At 46.4% G+C, this 16,330-nt stretch overlaps 1 protein-coding gene across 4 annotated transcripts in view; it reads left to right on the top strand.

Annotated features, from left to right (window-relative positions):
* Window positions 1–16,330, top strand: part of SCML4 (Scm polycomb group protein like 4) — a 93,635-nt gene that overhangs the window by 53,361 nt on the left and 23,944 nt on the right. For all 4 annotated transcript variants that reach the window (XM_045843489.1, XM_045843487.1, XM_045843486.1 and 1 more), the window contains 3 exons: window positions 696–825; window positions 3,268–3,468; window positions 7,710–7,904. In XM_045843489.1, coding sequence (XP_045699445.1) covers window positions 714–825; window positions 3,268–3,468; window positions 7,710–7,904 — 508 coding nt within the window. In that variant the 5' untranslated portion in view covers window positions 696–713. The remainder of the gene's footprint in view (window positions 1–695; window positions 826–3,267; window positions 3,469–7,709; window positions 7,905–16,330) is intronic.

The following is a 16,330-nucleotide window of genomic DNA, read 5'->3' as shown; positions in this document are numbered from 1 at the left end:
CCTTGGCATGGAGAGCAACTTTTTGGTATTGACATCATTAGCCAGTCATCTCCTCCTTAATCCATAACAGCATATTTCAGCTCCTCATCTGTGATTCAAGTGAGACCTTCAAGGTGGCTGCTTCTCACTAGCAGAGGATGCTTTCCCTTCCACACCCAGGCTGCCATCGATAGTCTCTGCTGGGGAAAAGAAACCCAGGACAGTATTTGCCCCTTGGAGAAATAGCTAATGCTCTCTTTTGCAGAAGGATCCAGTAATCTCTGTTAGCAGGAAGCTCTGCAGAGTGAGATGAGCTGCAGTGTCAGACTCTGGGTGGCTGTCGGGAAAGCACTGTCTACAGGACTCCAGCGAGCCCAGGGGCTCAGGCTGGAAACTGTCCCCGATCCCGCATCCTGCACTCAGAGGGGTTACAGGCTACAGCCACTCATTCTGTTATGTGCTCTCACCAGCTGACACAGTCATTTCTTGGGTGGTTCCACTGTAAGGGTGGGATATGAAGCTAACCTATGAGTGTGACCTTGAACATAAATCTTGAATGTGGACTTGAATCTGAAGTTCAGCCCCCAAAGCTGCACAGTAGAAAGGTGTGGAAGCATGCTAGAGTAGCCATGGTTAACTGCCATCCAGGAAATAGTCTGCCAGGGTGCAGAGAGCATTCTCAGATTTTTATTGACCAAATGGGCTCTCTCTTGCAGCTCAAGTCTCGGGTACTCATGACCCCTTTGGCCCTCTCACCTCCTCGGAGTACGCCGGAGCCCGACCTCAGCTCCATCCCTCAGGACGCAGCCACCATCCCCAGCCTGGCAGTCCCACAGGCTCTCACAGGTAGGTCAGGTGAATGAGCGCCAAGGCTGTGACGGCCTGCCCGTCATCTAACAGTTACTTTGTGAATTAGAGAGCTGCCACCCAGGCAGCTCAATTACAGGAGGGAGAGTGTCATCCAGATGGCAGCTAAGACAACCAGATTCTCTGAGAACACAAGTTCAGGTGTCTCACAGCTTGGATTATTTAAAATTTGGTTTTCAGTGCATCCTGAGTTCAGCTGGTTGCCTTCCGGTAGGACTAGAAAGAGTAGTTGGTGGCCCAGTTTTTTCTTTCCAGACTCAGGTTTTCTTTGTACCAATAGTGAGCCTGCCCACCTTGAAGAGTTTCCATCCCTGTGTTTGTACTTCCAGGTCTCTGAAGGGTCCTAATCTCCCTTAATCCCAGCCAGCACCCTGCAGTCCAGTCAGGGGAGCACGCAGCCCAGTGTCTCTCATGGGACATCCTCCAACCAACAGTTCCACTCTAAGAATAACAGCAATCAGACTTTCTCACACACGCACACGGTCCCCACTCATCACAGCCCCACTGCCCTCTCCCACCACACCCGAATTCCTTCATTCTCCCCCCATTGGTTTTAGGTAAAGACCGAGCTTATTAAAGTGGCCAACACGGCCCCAGAAGCTCCCTCCTTCTGAGACGCAGCCCACTGCTCTCCGTGGTCCCCAGGGTCTGCCACAGCATCTCAGCATAGTCTCAACCTCCATCTGGAGTGGTCTTTTCTCTGGTCACCCAATTTCCCCCTTGACTCTCAGCTCAGGCATACGTGCCTCCTTCAGCAGCTTCTTGCCAGGGTCCTCAGAGAGTCTCTCTGAAGAGGACAGCCGCCATTCTCAGGCCCGGGGACAGTGGTTGTGGCCAGGGTCTGTCCTCCATCTGCCAGGACCCAGGGCCCTGCCTGAGCCCGTGTGCCGAGGGCCTCTCCCGGGGCTCTCCCAGCACCAGTCAGTGTGTCCCCGGCCGCAGTCCCACATCAGTCCCTGGGACTGGCTGAGCAGGTCTGCCTCCCCCGCTGGGCCCTAAGATACGTGAAGCCAGGGATCTTGTCAGTTTGGTTCACCGTTTTCTCCATGAGGCCTAACACAGTGTCTGATGTGAAGGTCTCTTATTACTCATATCTCCTTAATCATCTTTGACGAGTAGAAGAGAAGGCAGCCTGCTAGACTGAGAAGAGCGTGGGCCTTGACATGAGAAAGGCTTGCGTCCAATCCCCTGCTGTACCTACAATTACAGGCTTCATGAGCAACTTCTGACCACCTGAAGCCTCAGTTTCTTCTTTAGTAAAGAAGGAATAATGTCTAATTCCCAGGCTTGTCTTCAGGATGAAACAAGATAAATTATATAAAGTGCCTGGAATATAATAGATGGTCAATGAAAACAAATTTTCTTCACCATTGTTATTACTGTTTTATACCCCATTGGTCTCCTCTGAAAGCCCCTCCTCAGCACTCCTTGGCCCCGGCGGCCTCCAGGGCGAGAGGGGGAGGGGGGCAGACAGAAGAGGAGAGTCAGTGTATAGAAGAAAATATGATACCTACTATTAATATATATTTTTACATCATCCTTTAAAAATTTCTTTTTCTTTCTCCGGCTGGTGTGGCTCAGTTGGTTGGGCATCATCCTGCAAACTGAAAGGTCGCGAGTTCAATACCCGATCAGGGAACATGCCTAGGCTGTGGGTTTGGTCCAGTCAGGGTGTATGCACAAGGCAACCAATTGATGTTTCTCTCTCACATGGATTTTTTCCCTCTCTCTCTCTCCCTCCCTTCCCCTCTCTCTAAAATCAACAAGCATGTCCTTGGGTGAGGATTTAAACATTTTTTCTTTTTCTTGGTTACATTTTAAAATGCACATGATACATCAATACAGACAAGAATGTATATAACCTATGAATAAATAAACACATTTTGGGGGATGTTCTTTTTTACTGATGGGATACATCACTTTGCAAGTGTGGAAAACCATTGATTGGGCTCATCTGAGTAGGCGGCTGAGTGTTTACTTCCTCTGAAATTGTAAATAGCACTCTCTTTAGAAGCAGAATACATGGTGTTTGAAGCAATCAACAATATCTTCACGTTTTTATTCATCCCAAGTTAACAGAAAAGCGCCAGACAGTATGTGTAGCGTGACAGCTCCCTGGGAGAGCAGGGAAGATTCTGCATGTGTACGTGCCCAGCGTGGAAACGTGTTACCCACGCGGCCCCGGGCCTCCACAGCTGTTTGCATTCAGCTTTCAGTGCTCCACAGGGGCCCACCTGTCCTGTCCCCACCTGGGAGACCGTCTTGAGAATAAGCCCCGGCAGTTGGGGTGATCGGCCTCTTTGCCTCTTATCTTACTAAGTAGGAAGAGTCGGTCCCACTTTTGCCTTTTTTTTTCCAGCTTTCCAAGGTCAGGGCCAAGGGGGCACTGACACTGGGCTCTGTGGGTCTCTGTTTCCACAGTCTGCCTCTACATCAACAAGCAAGCCAACGCAGGGCCCTACTTGGAGAGGAGGAAGGTGCAGCAGCTGCCCGAGCACTTCGGGCCCGAGAGGCCGTCGGCGGTCCTGCAGCAGGCGGTGCAGGCGTGCATCGACTGTGCCCACCAGCAGAAGCTGGTCTTCTCCCTGGTCAAGCAGGGCTACGGTGGCGAGATGGTCTCTGGTAAGGCCCTGGGGCAGGTGTCTGAGGAGGGCCACGGCGTCTCTGAAGAGGAAAGCAGTCATTCTCAGGCTAGGGGGACAGTGGTTATGACCAGGGTCCGGTCTCTATCTGCTGGGCTCCGGGGCTCTCCCTGAGCCTGTGTGCAGAGGGCCTCCCTCGGGGATCAAGGAGAAGGTGCTTGCACACCTGGGCCAGCAGACTGGACATCTGGAACCTCACTCTCGACTCCCCTCTTTCTCCCACCCTCCACTCCTCACCCATCAGTAAATCCTATTGCTCTAACTTTAAAAATATCCAGAATCCAGCCACCTTTCACCACCCACGGTGGCCACTCTGGTTCTTTAAAAAATAAGCCAGATCATACCCGCCCTCTGCCCTAAACACTCAATGACTCCCATGTCACTCTGAAAAAAAGTCCCTCACAAGGGACTACGGGCCCTGGGTGACCCGGCCCTGGCTACCTCTTTGATCTCCTGGTCACATCTCTCCTGTCCCCTACCTGCTCAGGCCACAGCTTCCTCCTTGCTGTTTTTCCTGTGTCCTCCAGGCAGGCTGGTGCCCCAGGGTCTTTGCCCCTGCCATTTTCTCTTTCTGAAAGGTTCTTCCCCAGCTGTCCATGTGACTTGCTCCTGGACTCCCTTCAGATGTTTACTCAAATGCCTCCTTATTAGAGAGCCCTTTCCTGACCTCCTTGTCTAGAATATCAGCCCTTGTCACTCTCTGTTCCCCTTTGCTCTGCTTCACTCCTTTCCCATGGCACTAATCACCGTGCAGGGAAGTGGGGAAGTTCATGGTCTCAACTCCACCTCACAGGGCAGGCTTTTTTTTTTAAAACAAGAGCCTTCAAAGTCAAACCCTTCTCTCATTGCCACTGCCCATATCCAGTTTCAGCCCCAACCCAACAGCTTCCAGAGAGAGTGGAAGTTGCCACCACAGTGATAGGCCAAGTCGGGAGCTCTCCACAGTGGTTATCACCACCTGCCCTCAAACCCTGGAGATGTCTTGACTCCAAAGGGACAGCTTAGTGTCTTCTCGGGTTCAGCATCATGGACACAGCCTCCATATCATCAAGGAAACGGGAGAAGCTTCCCCAGAAATGGGGCTGTGCAGGTGACCCTGCTGGCTGGCTAAGAATGGGGAGACAGGTCTCTAATGGGGCTGTGTCCTAAAGAACCAAAGCAGAGCATTTGATTTAACCCCAGATCCCCGGGGGCTGGGGGCTGGGGGCTGGGGGCTGGAGCCTGGAGGGGTGTCCGACGCAGCTTCTGCAGCTCTGATTGATTTGGCCCACCTTCTGGAGCTTCCTCAGAGCAGGAAGTCGGGTCTGACTTGCTGGTAACTGATGAAAATAGAACTTGGCTAGGTCTGGGTGCATGTGTCTGATCCAGGCACTTTAAAGAGATTTTAGCAGATGTGAGCAGAGATAGAAGTACCGCACCAAGAGAGGCCAGGAGGAGAGACCTGTTGTCAGGCCTTCCAAGACCCCCTTGGCCGCTCTTCTCCTGGCTTCTGTCTGACAGCCAGGTTCTCAGCCCTGGGCTATAACCTGAGATCAAACCTTGTCCTTTTCCTTGCTAAATAACAGGGCTCAAGACACAGACCTGGCACTAAGAGAAAGCCCCTTCTATACTGTGTGCCCACCCTCATAAGTGAATCCCACCTGGCTGATTCTTTATGGGCCCTGCCTCACAAAGCTGGGAAAGCTGACCCCATTTCCCCCGCTTCCCTGCTTAGCCCTTCTGTGGCCTCAGGGGCCCTGGCGCTGGGGAGGAGCTTCTGCAGGGCCTGGCACCGTGAGTGTGGGCCGAGCCTCGCCAAGTTTCCCTTGGCTGAAGGATTCCCAGGAAGGCCCGCACTGAGCGCTTGGTCTTAGAGTGTCTTAGAGAATTCAGTAGCCCTGAGAGGCTCGGAGGTGGTTTAGGGAAGGACTCAAGGAGACATAGCCAGACTCTCCCATTTTCCACCCAGAACCTGATCCTTGGGGCACTGCTTTCCAAATATTCCTATGGCAGAATACATAAGGAACGGTGACCCTGGTGCTGCCACAATGGGCTAAAGGAACCGAGCTGCCATGGCTGGGTCCTGGGCCACCCCTAGGGCTTCAGGGAGCAGCCCTGCAGTGCCCCACACCCATTCCTGGCACACTGTAGCCACCCTCTCCCCCAGGGGTAGACTTTCTGGTCTCACAAGTCCCATGCCCTCCTCCAGGAGGTAGACCGTTCCCACGTATGTGATCTCTCAGGCAACTCCAGGAATGTATGAGCACTGATGTATGGGACAGACCTGGTGGCCCAGACCATCCTGCTGTGGGTTCAGTTTCTAACACACCCACTTTTTTAAGGTATTGGAGGCCAGTAGCAGTACCCACACTAAGAAGGAATTTCTAGAGCATCCGAATGGCCAGGATGGCACTCTTGGTGAGCATCATGGAAGCTCATTGGCTGTCTCTCCTGTCAGGGTCACTTGGAGTGCTAACATGACAGGCAAGCCCACTAGAGTCCACATGAGCTGGGAAGACCAGGCCCTCCCTGCAGTTTCCTCATCTGTGACACGGGGCAACGTCGTGTCCCACTCTCCTCACAGGGCAGTAGGAAGCCTAAGTGACACGATGGATATAAAAGCTCTCACCAAACTCTAAAGAGTTACACAAAAGAAATGAATTATTTTGATTTCTAATTAAAATGAGTATTTTCCCCATTTGTTTTCATTTTGAAATCAAAACTAGTTCTGATCACCTCTGCCCCATCCCCCTCACCGCCTGCCAGCCTTTGGGAGATAAAACGGGAAAAACCAGGCTGCGTTCCAGGTGCTGGCGCTGAGAGGCAGAGGCCCAGGTGGGAGCAGAACACCCTGTTTGGGAGCTCCTGTGTGCCTCGCACTGGGGCTGGCATGCAGCTTCTGGGGGTGAGAGAGGCCTGTGAAGGGAATTACAGAACAGAACATGCTGTGTGCTAGAAGGAACCAGTGTTCCTTCTAAATTCTGGTAACTCCATAGAAATCAAGTTTAATCTAGCACTCCTGTGGAGAGATTACTGTTCTTTTATAAAAATTATTCCCCAGAGTGCTACAATGAACCCTGAACTCTATGAGGCTAAATAAGAGACTTCAGTACAAACTCAGGTTTTTTGAATATATCTCTATATCTAGATCTATCTATCTGATCTATTTATTATTTATATATCTATCTATCCTTAGCTATGTCTAGAAGAGAACTAATTATAATGGAATAGTATATGCCATACATTTCTTAGCTCTCTTTAGAAAGGCCCTAGAACTATTGACACCCCAGTAGCAATGAGCTCCTCCTGTGCCTAAATCTTGGTTTTTAAGTATCGCTCTTCAATAAATGGAACCAGGACTGCTGCAGAAATGGCTGATTTTAGGGTTTGGATAGGGAAAATACAAGATGAACCTGGAACATATTGGAGTGTCAGTAACCAAAGGGTTGCTTAAAAAAATGGGGTGGTCATAGGGACACAGGAGCCAACCTGAAAACTCTCAGAGACAAAAGCTTCAACAATTTGAGCAAGAAAATAAATAACATTATTGGATAACCACAGTACAGAGTAAATATACTGAGTCTGTACTGATATTAATCAATGACTGAATAAATAGAGAAGAAGAGATGGTTCTTCCTTTTGGAAGAATTTAAAATGATACAGAGACTCTCCGCTCTCCAGAAGGTAGAGCTTAGTCCTTCTACCCTTGAGTGTGGGCAGGACCTCGTGACTTATTTGCAAGGCAATGAGAAAATGGAGAGTATAGTGCAAAGTGTTGCAAACACCACCTTAGCCAGGTCACGGTAACACCCCAGTGATGTCATGTAGGTGTCGTGTGCACCTGATCTGATGCAGTGAGGAAGGCACTTCCCCTCTGTGGTCTTCCTCCCCAAAAACTTATCATCCCAGTCAAATTATGAGAAAAACATCAGACAAACCCAAACTGAGGGACATTTTACAAAATGCTTGATTAGTCTTCTTAAAAACTGCCAAGGCCATGGTAAACAAGGAAAAGCTGAGGCACGGTCCCAAACCAGAGGAGACTAAGGAGACAGGACTATGTCGCCCACTGTGGTCTCCTGGATGAGATCCTGGACCAGAAATGGGGCATTCGTGAAAAAACAGGTGAAATCCTATTAAAGCCTAGTTAAAAAACAAAACAAACTGAACACACGAAAACCTCTTCCCCAGGGCTGACGGACTCGCGCTCCGCTCTGAGTTGCTGTCTCTGTGGTTTTCCAGTGTCGGCATCCTTTGATGGGAGACAGCACCTGCGGAGTCTGCCGGTGGTGAACAGCATCGGGTACGTCCTCCGCTTCCTCACCAAGCTGTGCCGAAGCCTCCTGTGTGATGACCTCTTCAGCCACCAGCCCTTCCCCAGGGGCTCCAGTGCCTCGGAGGAAGCCCAGGAGAACCAGGAAGGCAGGATGGAGTCAGGTAGGCTTTGTCCATCTGTCTTCCCTTTGCCTGCAGGTGGTCCCTGGCGTACCTGCCCTCCCAGGGCAGGTGAGGTGGCTGCTGAGCGAGCCGCTACTTCTCAGAGTTCTCCTGCTAGAGGCCCATGTGCTGCCTCCCTGGGAGCCCTGGGAGTTGTGAGGGCTAGGTAGGACCAAGGTTACCTAGATGGGCCCCATCCAGTCTGCAGTGGGAAGGGGTCACTCCATTACAGCTTTTAGGCTTCTGTTATTAGAATTTAGAGGAGACCATATTGCACATGAGTGATTTTCTTCACACTCCTCTAATTAAGACTCTAATTAAGGCATTTACTCACCATTATTGAGTAGTTGAAAGACTAAGAAACTAAGAAACTAAGGAATCCTGAAAAAACTAGAGCTAAGAATGGATTACATTGGTCCTGCCTATGGACCTCAGATGCCTACCCATGTCGGTAAAAGGTGTACCAGTGTCTGTTACTGCAGGAATTACCCAGGCTGTAAATCACATATGTCTGCCAGTGAGAGTCAGTGTTTCTTTCCCGTCACAGGATGGAAAGGGACCCAGGGACAGAGTGCCTCCGATACCACCAGCCCCAGCACAGCTCAGCATGGGAGAGTGGCCAGTGGGAAGGGCACCAAGGCCACGTGTGAACACACTTACCATGATGTGTCTGCCCAAGGGGCTAGATGCTGACAGGAAGTACCCCTTCTCCACCTTGCAACCCTGAGTTACCAATCTGCAAAGAATTAGATATGACTCCAGTTTCCCAAGGATAGACAGAAATGTTGCCTTTTTTTCTTTGTTCAGAAGCAGTGATGTTGATAAATAAAGAACACATAGGCAGTGAAACTGGAATCTAGTCATTAGGTCATTCTGCAAACATTGGCTGAACCCTCTTCTGTTCCAAGCCCTGGGAGACCTTCTCTTGGGAAGAGACAAACACATGAGCTTAGGAAAGTTTCTGTGGTATTGAGTGACCATTACGAATAATGGAAAATGGATGCATCTGTAGGCATGTGCTCACAGATAGCCTGAGAACATTCAACAGAATGATCATAAGAGCTGTATCTTAAGCCTAGGAAGATAGCAGAAAAGAATAAATTTAGGGAAGAATAACTATTTTTTTAATTTAATTTTCAATTTTAGTTGACATTCAATATTACATTGGTTTCAGATGTACAACATAGTGGTTAGACATGTATATACCTGATGAAATGGTCAACCTGCTAAGTCTAGTACCCACGTGACTCCATGCAGAGTGGTTACAATGCTACTGACTATTTCCTGTGCTGTACTCTACATCCCAGTGACTATTCTTATAACTGGCAATTTGTACTTTTCAATCCCTTTCACCTGTTTTTACTCATCGCCCAAACTTCCGCTCATCTGATGGCCATCAATTTATTCTCTGTATCTATGAGTTTGTTTCTGTTTTGTTCATTTATTTTGGTTTTTAGATTTCACATATAAATCATATGGCATCTGTCTTTTTCTATCTGATGTATTTCACTTAGTATAATACCTCCTGGGTGTCACAAATGGCAAAATTTCATTTTTTTATGGCTGAGTAATATTCCATTGTATATATGTATGACATCTTTATTCATCTACTGATGGACACTTAGGTTGCTTCCATATCTTGGCTACTATAAATAATGCTGCAATGAACATAGGGGTGCATATATATTTTTGAATCAGTGTTCTGGATATCTTCAGATACATATCCAGAAGTGGAAATGCTGGGTCATATAGTAGTTCTACTTTTAATTTTTGAAGAACTGCTATGCTGTTTTTCCATAGTGGCTGCATGAGTCTACAGTCCCACCAACACTTCACAAGTGTTCCCATTTCTCCACAACCACACCAGCATTTGCTGATTTATTGAAAATAGCCGTGCTGACAGGTGCGAGGCAGTATCTCATTGAAGTTTTAATTTGCATTTCCCTGATGCTTAGTGGTGTTGAGCATATTTTCGTATGTTCATTGGCCATCTGTGTGTTCTGTTTAGAGAAATGTCTGTTCAGGTCCTCTGCCCATTTTTTAATTGGATTGTGGTTTTTTTGAGGGGGGTGGTTAAGTCATATGAGCTCCTTATGGAATTTGGGTATTTACCCCTTATTGGATTTATTATTGGCAAATGTTTTCTCCTATTCCGTAGGTTGTCCTTGTGTTCCGTTAGTGGTTTCCTTTGATGTGCAAAAACTTTTAATTTGATGTAGCCTCATTTGTTTATTTTTTCTTTTGTTTCCCTTGTCTCAGACCTATCCAAAAAAAAAAAAAACATTGCTAAGAGCGATGTCAAAGAGTTTACTGTCTGTGTTTTCTTTTAGTAGTTACATGGTTTCAGGTCTTACATTTAAGTCTTTAGTCTACTTTGAGTTTATTTTTGTACATGGTACATGAAAGTGGTCTAGTTTCAATTTTTTTCATGTATCTGTCCAGTTTTCCCAATGCCACTTATTGAAGAGACTATCTTTACCCCATTGTATATTCTTGCCTTCTATGTCATAGATTAATTGACCATAAAGGTGTGGGTTTGTTCTGGGCTCTCTATTCTTTTCCATTGATCTATATCTCTGTTTTAATGCCAGTACAATGCTGTTTTGATTACTGTCACCTTGTAGTATAGTTTGGTATCAGGTTGTTTATGATACCTCCAAATTTATTCTTTTTTTACAGATAATTGTTTTTTTATTTTTAAATATATTTTATTGATTATACTATTACAGTTGTCCCATTTTTTTCTCTCCTTTATTACCCTCCCACCACCATTCCCCCACCTTGTTTGTGTCCATTGGTCATACATATAAGTTCTTTGGCTTCTCCATTTCCCATATTATTCTTAACCTCCCCCTGTCTAGTTTGTTCCTACCATTTATGCTTCTTATTCCCTGTACCTTTTCCGTCATTCTCCACCACCCCCTCTCTGCAGATCTCTATATATGTGAATCTGTTCCTCTTCTAGTTGTTTGCTTAGTTCATTTTTGTTTTTGTTTTCTTAGGTTCAGTTGTTGATAGTTGTGAGTTTGTTGTCATTTTACTCCTCCTAGTTTTGATCTTCTTCTTTTTCTTAGGTAAGTCCCTTTAACATTTCATATAATAAGGGTTTGGTGATGATAAATGCCTTTAACTTGATCTTATCTGGGAAGCACTTTATCTGCCCTTCCATTCTAAATGAAAGCTTTGCTGGATAGAGCAATCTTGGATGTAGGTCCTTGCCTTTCATGACTTGGAATACTTCTTTCCAGCCCTTTCTTGCCTATAAGGTCTCTTTTGAGAAGTTAGTTGACAGTCTTATGGGAACTCCTTCGTAGGTAACTCTTTTTCTCTTGCTGATTTTAAGATTTTGTCCTTATCTTTCATCTTGGGTAATGTAATTATGATGTGTCTTGGTGTGTGTTTCCTTGGGTCCAACTTCTTTGGGAACTTCTGGACTTGCTGGAAGCCTATTTCCTTTGCCAGATTAGGGAAGTTCTCCTTCATTATTTTTTCAAATCAGTTTTCAATGTCTTGCTCTTCCTCTTCTCCTTCTGGAACAATTATGGTTTGGATGTTGGAATGTTTAAAGTTGTCCTACAGGTTCCTAAGCCTCTCCTCATTTTTTTTGAATTCTTGTTTCTTCATTGTGTTCTGGTTAAATGTTTCTTCATTCTGTTCCGGATCGTTGATTTAAGTCCCAGTTTCCTTCCTGTCACTGTTGGTTCCCTGTACATTTTCCTTTATATCACTTATGGTCTTCACTTTTTCCTCTACTTTGTGACCATACTCAACCATTTCTTTGAGCATCCTGATTACCAGTGTTTTGAACTCTGTACCTGATAAGTTGGCTATCTCTTCATCACTTAGTTGTATTTTTTTCTGAAGCTTTGATCTGTTCTTTCATTTGGGTCATATTTCTTTGTCTTGGCACACCTGTTACATTGCAAGGGGTGGAGCATTAGGTATTCACTAGGGTGGGGCAACCCACTTTGCTGTGTTGTGGCCCTGTATGTGGGAGAGGGGTCCAAGAGGGAACACTGCTGCTTGCTCAGCTCTCAGCTGGCTTTCAGTCACTTTCTCCACTACCCACAAGCAAACTGGGCCATTCTGATGCTGATTCTCAGGTGAGTGGTTTTGTGTATGCCCTAGGACCATGTGGGTCTCTCCAACAAACTCTCCTGTGAGGCTGGGAGTTTCTCCTGCCACCTCAAGCCCCCAAGAGTGTTTTCAGTCAGAGGTTTTGAAGCTTTATTTCCCTGTACGGGAACCCTGGGTTGTGTGGTCTGTCTCACTCCCTAGTTGTTTCTCCTAGTTTATCCGCATGCAACCGTAGAACCACCTAGTCCTCTAGCCACTGCCTTGCCACCAGTCCTCTCTGCCTCTCCTACCAGTCTGGATGAATGTTTCTTCTTTAATTCCTCAGTTGTTGGACTGCCGCACAATTTGATTTTTCTGGCAGTTCTCGTTATTTTTTGTTTTTAAATTTGTTGTTTTCCTTCTTTTGATTGTGTGAGGAGGCAAAGTGCATCTACCTATGCCTCCATCTTGGCTGGAAGTCTGTTCTTCTTTGTTAATATTGCTTTGGGGTCAGCTTAGATTCGTAGCATATATTTTATCAGACACTGTCAATAACCTTTTCTACACTTTTACTTTAATCTCTCTGATACCTGGGAAACAGGAAGAAATTCAGCCTTGACAAAGAAGGGTACTGAACCAAATATGGCCTTTGTCAGCAGGTGCTGTATACTCCATTTGTCTTGATGACTCTATATGTACAATATGAGTTAGGAAAAGCCTTCTAATCTCTCAGCTTCCTAAACGAAGAGTTGGAGTTCCTCATGTCTAATGTTCCTTCTGGTTCTGACAGGATGAATCTGGCCTCTCCTATAAAATTTAGTTGATGCAGACATATTCTAAAGCAAATGTATCTTCTAGTGCATCTTGCAATGAGAGTAGCAGAATTGTCTGATTTCACCTCTCAAACTCTTGAATCATTGTTTCATTAAACAACCAATGACTCATGGGACATAATCATAAAGCCACATAATCCATGTCTTCCATTCTCCTTTCAATGTGTCTTGTGGGACCACTTCTTCCCTGTCCACGAATAAATTTTAGACAAATCTTGCGACTTTTCTGGCTCCCTTCAGGTAACAAAACATTTTCTAGTCAATCAATAATTAATATGTCCAGGTCAATGTGATAATCAAACCTTAAACTTCACTCAAAGCTATGACTGTTCCCCATCTCCAGCTCATTCCTGTCTTGGCCAATTGTGTGCAGCAGTAAAGGAGGGTATGATTGGCTTCTCTCCACCCCCTGCCCATTCTTGTTTTTGCCCCCTCTCATACCTAGCTAGTAATGATTTCAAATCCTTCATAATCTGAGCAGGGTAAGGAGGAAAGGCAAGAGGTAGGGGAGTTTTTACCTTACTAATCCTTCTGTGCATTGACATCATGCTCCCCAGTTCTGGCAGGTGTTTAAAGCTGACTCTTCATCCTGTGAGCTCTTACGTGCATCTTTTGATGATTCTACCATTTCTCATTTGCACTTTCCTTGACAAGGACAAATGCAACTCCCCTCTGGCTGCTCACTTACAATTTCTTCCATAGCCTGAGGTGCCTGGGAACCTTTCTGCTGGGTTCCCCTTGTGCCTCCAGACCATCCTGTGGAAAGGATGTAAGATCTCACTTCAGATCTCTCTTCCAATGGTCTGCACCTGGGCCTCAGAAACACTCACACAGTCTTTACCTAAACAAACCAGGGGCATGCAGGCCAGTCCTGCAGGCACTTCTCCTTTGCTCTGCCACCAGAGCAGCCAGGCTTTTAGATTTCTCTTGGGAATCAATAATCCATTGTGTCTTCCAAGCTCCAGGGACAGACAGCAAGATGTTCACATGGCCACATTGAAGCCCTTGGGAACCTACTGGACAGCTCTCTCCATAATTTGTCTTCTATTCAACCTGTTTCTCAACCTCCACAATTTCTTTTGTAGGCTAGATATAGGTGGTCATCATTAGGTATAGAACTGGCTTTTTCCATCATCTCTTTCTGTAAGAATTGCACACTTCACTCTGGTATGGGGTGTCTCTTGCAACCTCAGCCAAAACAGAAACTAAGATAGTTTCATTTTAACATCCTGTCCCAGAAGCCCCTGGTCAGTTACCTTTAAATAATCATTGAGAAAATTCTTGTCTTGGCTTCCACCTTATTCTTTCCCCTTCCAAACTCTCCATGTCTTCCCCAAATCATCCATTTTTCAAAAACAAACATTAGTTTCTTTGATAGTTCCTTATGCACCATGTCTTTGCATTTTCTTGTTGTCTGATTAGCTGTCTACTGGTAGTGCCCTGATGAGTGCTGACGAACCCTCTCCCATGTGCCAGCAGACCTGGACTACTGCAGTTTTGACTGAACCACCTCAGGGCTGAGCGAGACCTGAATAAAGTTCTAGTCTTTTCGCTGGAGTAGCGTAGCTGCCTCACTATTTCCCTTTCCACCTGAGTGCTGGTTTCACTTGTAGCTGGCTTGGCTTTGGAAGGAATACTTCCAGTTGTTTTCATGAGACCTTCTCTAGCCCATGGCTGCCTTGAAAAACTTAATTCTCCAAACCAACCAACTTCATGGAAATTTCTCCTCATGCCCTGGGTGTTGCAGAACAGAGTGCTTTGTGTCCTGGAGCCTCAGGGAGAGTGGAGGAAGCCGCTGTGGCACAGTAAGTAGTCTCTGAGTGGCCTTCTTGTCACACGTCTTTCCCATCAGTCTGCTATGGGGCCTAAAATGACACCATTTAGGAGTTTGCCTTTGGATTATGACATTGCCTGTTTAGGCTTGCCTTAAAGGCTAACATATCAAATTATTACTTTATGCCCTGGTCAAGTATCTCAGTTGGTTAGAGCATCATCCCAATATGCTAAGGTGGCGGGGTCAATCCACAGTCAGGGCACATATCAATACAAGAGTCAACCAACAAATGCATAAATAAGCAGAACAACCAACTGATATTTCCCTCTCTCCCTCTAGTTTCAAGGGGAAGGATTGGAGGTCTTTGTTGATTTTAGGCTTCATATCCGTCCATAGGACCACGTTGTTCCTCAACAAGATTGTACAGCCTTGAGCTCATTTGAAACAGGTCCTGCTCTGCCCTGAGGTGGTTCAGTCAAAACTAGAGTGGTCCAGGATTGCTGACACACCGTTAGAGGGTTTGTTGGCACTTGTTCAAGTACTTCCAGAAGAGTTAATCAGACAATAAGAAAATGCAAAGCCATAACATATGAGAAACTATGATGTTTGTGGTCAAAAAATGGGTGATTGGAGGAAGACATGGTTTTCTGTTCCAGTTAAAAAAACAGCAGGTCACGTGGATTTGTTCTTTGTGGTCCCGAAGCTAGGTTTAATGTAGTCTTGCCACCTACACTCATGTCGGGAGCCTTGTCACCACCTGAGAAAGGCAAAAGCTCAGTCCCCGCCCTCCCCCCCCACCCCCCACCGACACACACACTCTTCAACCACAGATCCCAGGTATTTTGAGGACACAGTAAAGTTTTAGAAGCATGGGCTTAAGAAATACTCTTTTACATAGAAAACTTGGCAGGTGAACAACGAGGTGGAACTCTCAGAAGATACCTCCCTCAGCAGTCCAGTGGAATTGACATTGTAAAGACCTTTTTGAAGTCAAAGCCATCCAGAAGTAGAAGGAGCTACTCGGGTGGTAGTGATCTCCCCACTACTGGTGATAAGTGCAGTTGTCTACTTGTTATAACCGAAGGGAAACTCTGGCAACCCAGAGAAGTAGGAGCAAGATGTTCTTTCTGGTCCCTTCCAGGCTGAGAGTCACATCTGCAGTGGCACAGGACAGGACAGCAGGAGGTCAGGGTGCCCAGAAGCCCCAGTGAGTAGACCCTCCAAAGGTGAAGGTGAGGACATGAAGACAGAGGGACTCACATTTCAGCACAGAAAGGGCTTCTTCCAAATTTCTTCCTCAGACCTTTGAAATAACTCTCTCACCAAATGATCTTTCTTCTGTGTCCAAGGAAAACCAGGCTTCTAACCAACTCAGCTGCCTGGATTCAGCCTGGAAGGTAGGGCTCTTGGCTTGAGACCAGGAACTTCAGTCATTTTCCTCCAGTTCCATTAACCAACAGCCATATGTGGTTTGTGTGTTAGGAAATAGAACAGTTCTCTGAGTGCTTTAGGAGAATGGAGGCAGAAGCTGGGATTTGATAACACTTGTGGTTCTGGTAGAAGTCATGAGGAGCTTCTGGGGAAAGTTTTACCTTACCTTTGAATGTTGAAAAGAGATCTCAATTATAAATCAGCTTTTGCCAGTGCTTCTGAAACTGTAATGTGCTTGGGAAACACCTGGACATCTTGTTAAAAAGCAGAATCTGGCTCAGCAGAGCTGGAGTGAGGCCCGAGAGTCTGCATTCCCAGCAGGCACCCAGGTG

The sequence above is a fragment of the Phyllostomus hastatus genome, unplaced genomic scaffold (assembly GCF_019186645.2).
Source record: "Phyllostomus hastatus isolate PE091 unplaced genomic scaffold, TTU_PhHast_1.1 phas_contig_40, whole genome shotgun sequence".
NCBI classification, from domain to species: Eukaryota; Metazoa; Chordata; class Mammalia; order Chiroptera; family Phyllostomidae; genus Phyllostomus; species Phyllostomus hastatus.
This window is presented reverse-complemented; position numbering and strand designations above follow the sequence as displayed.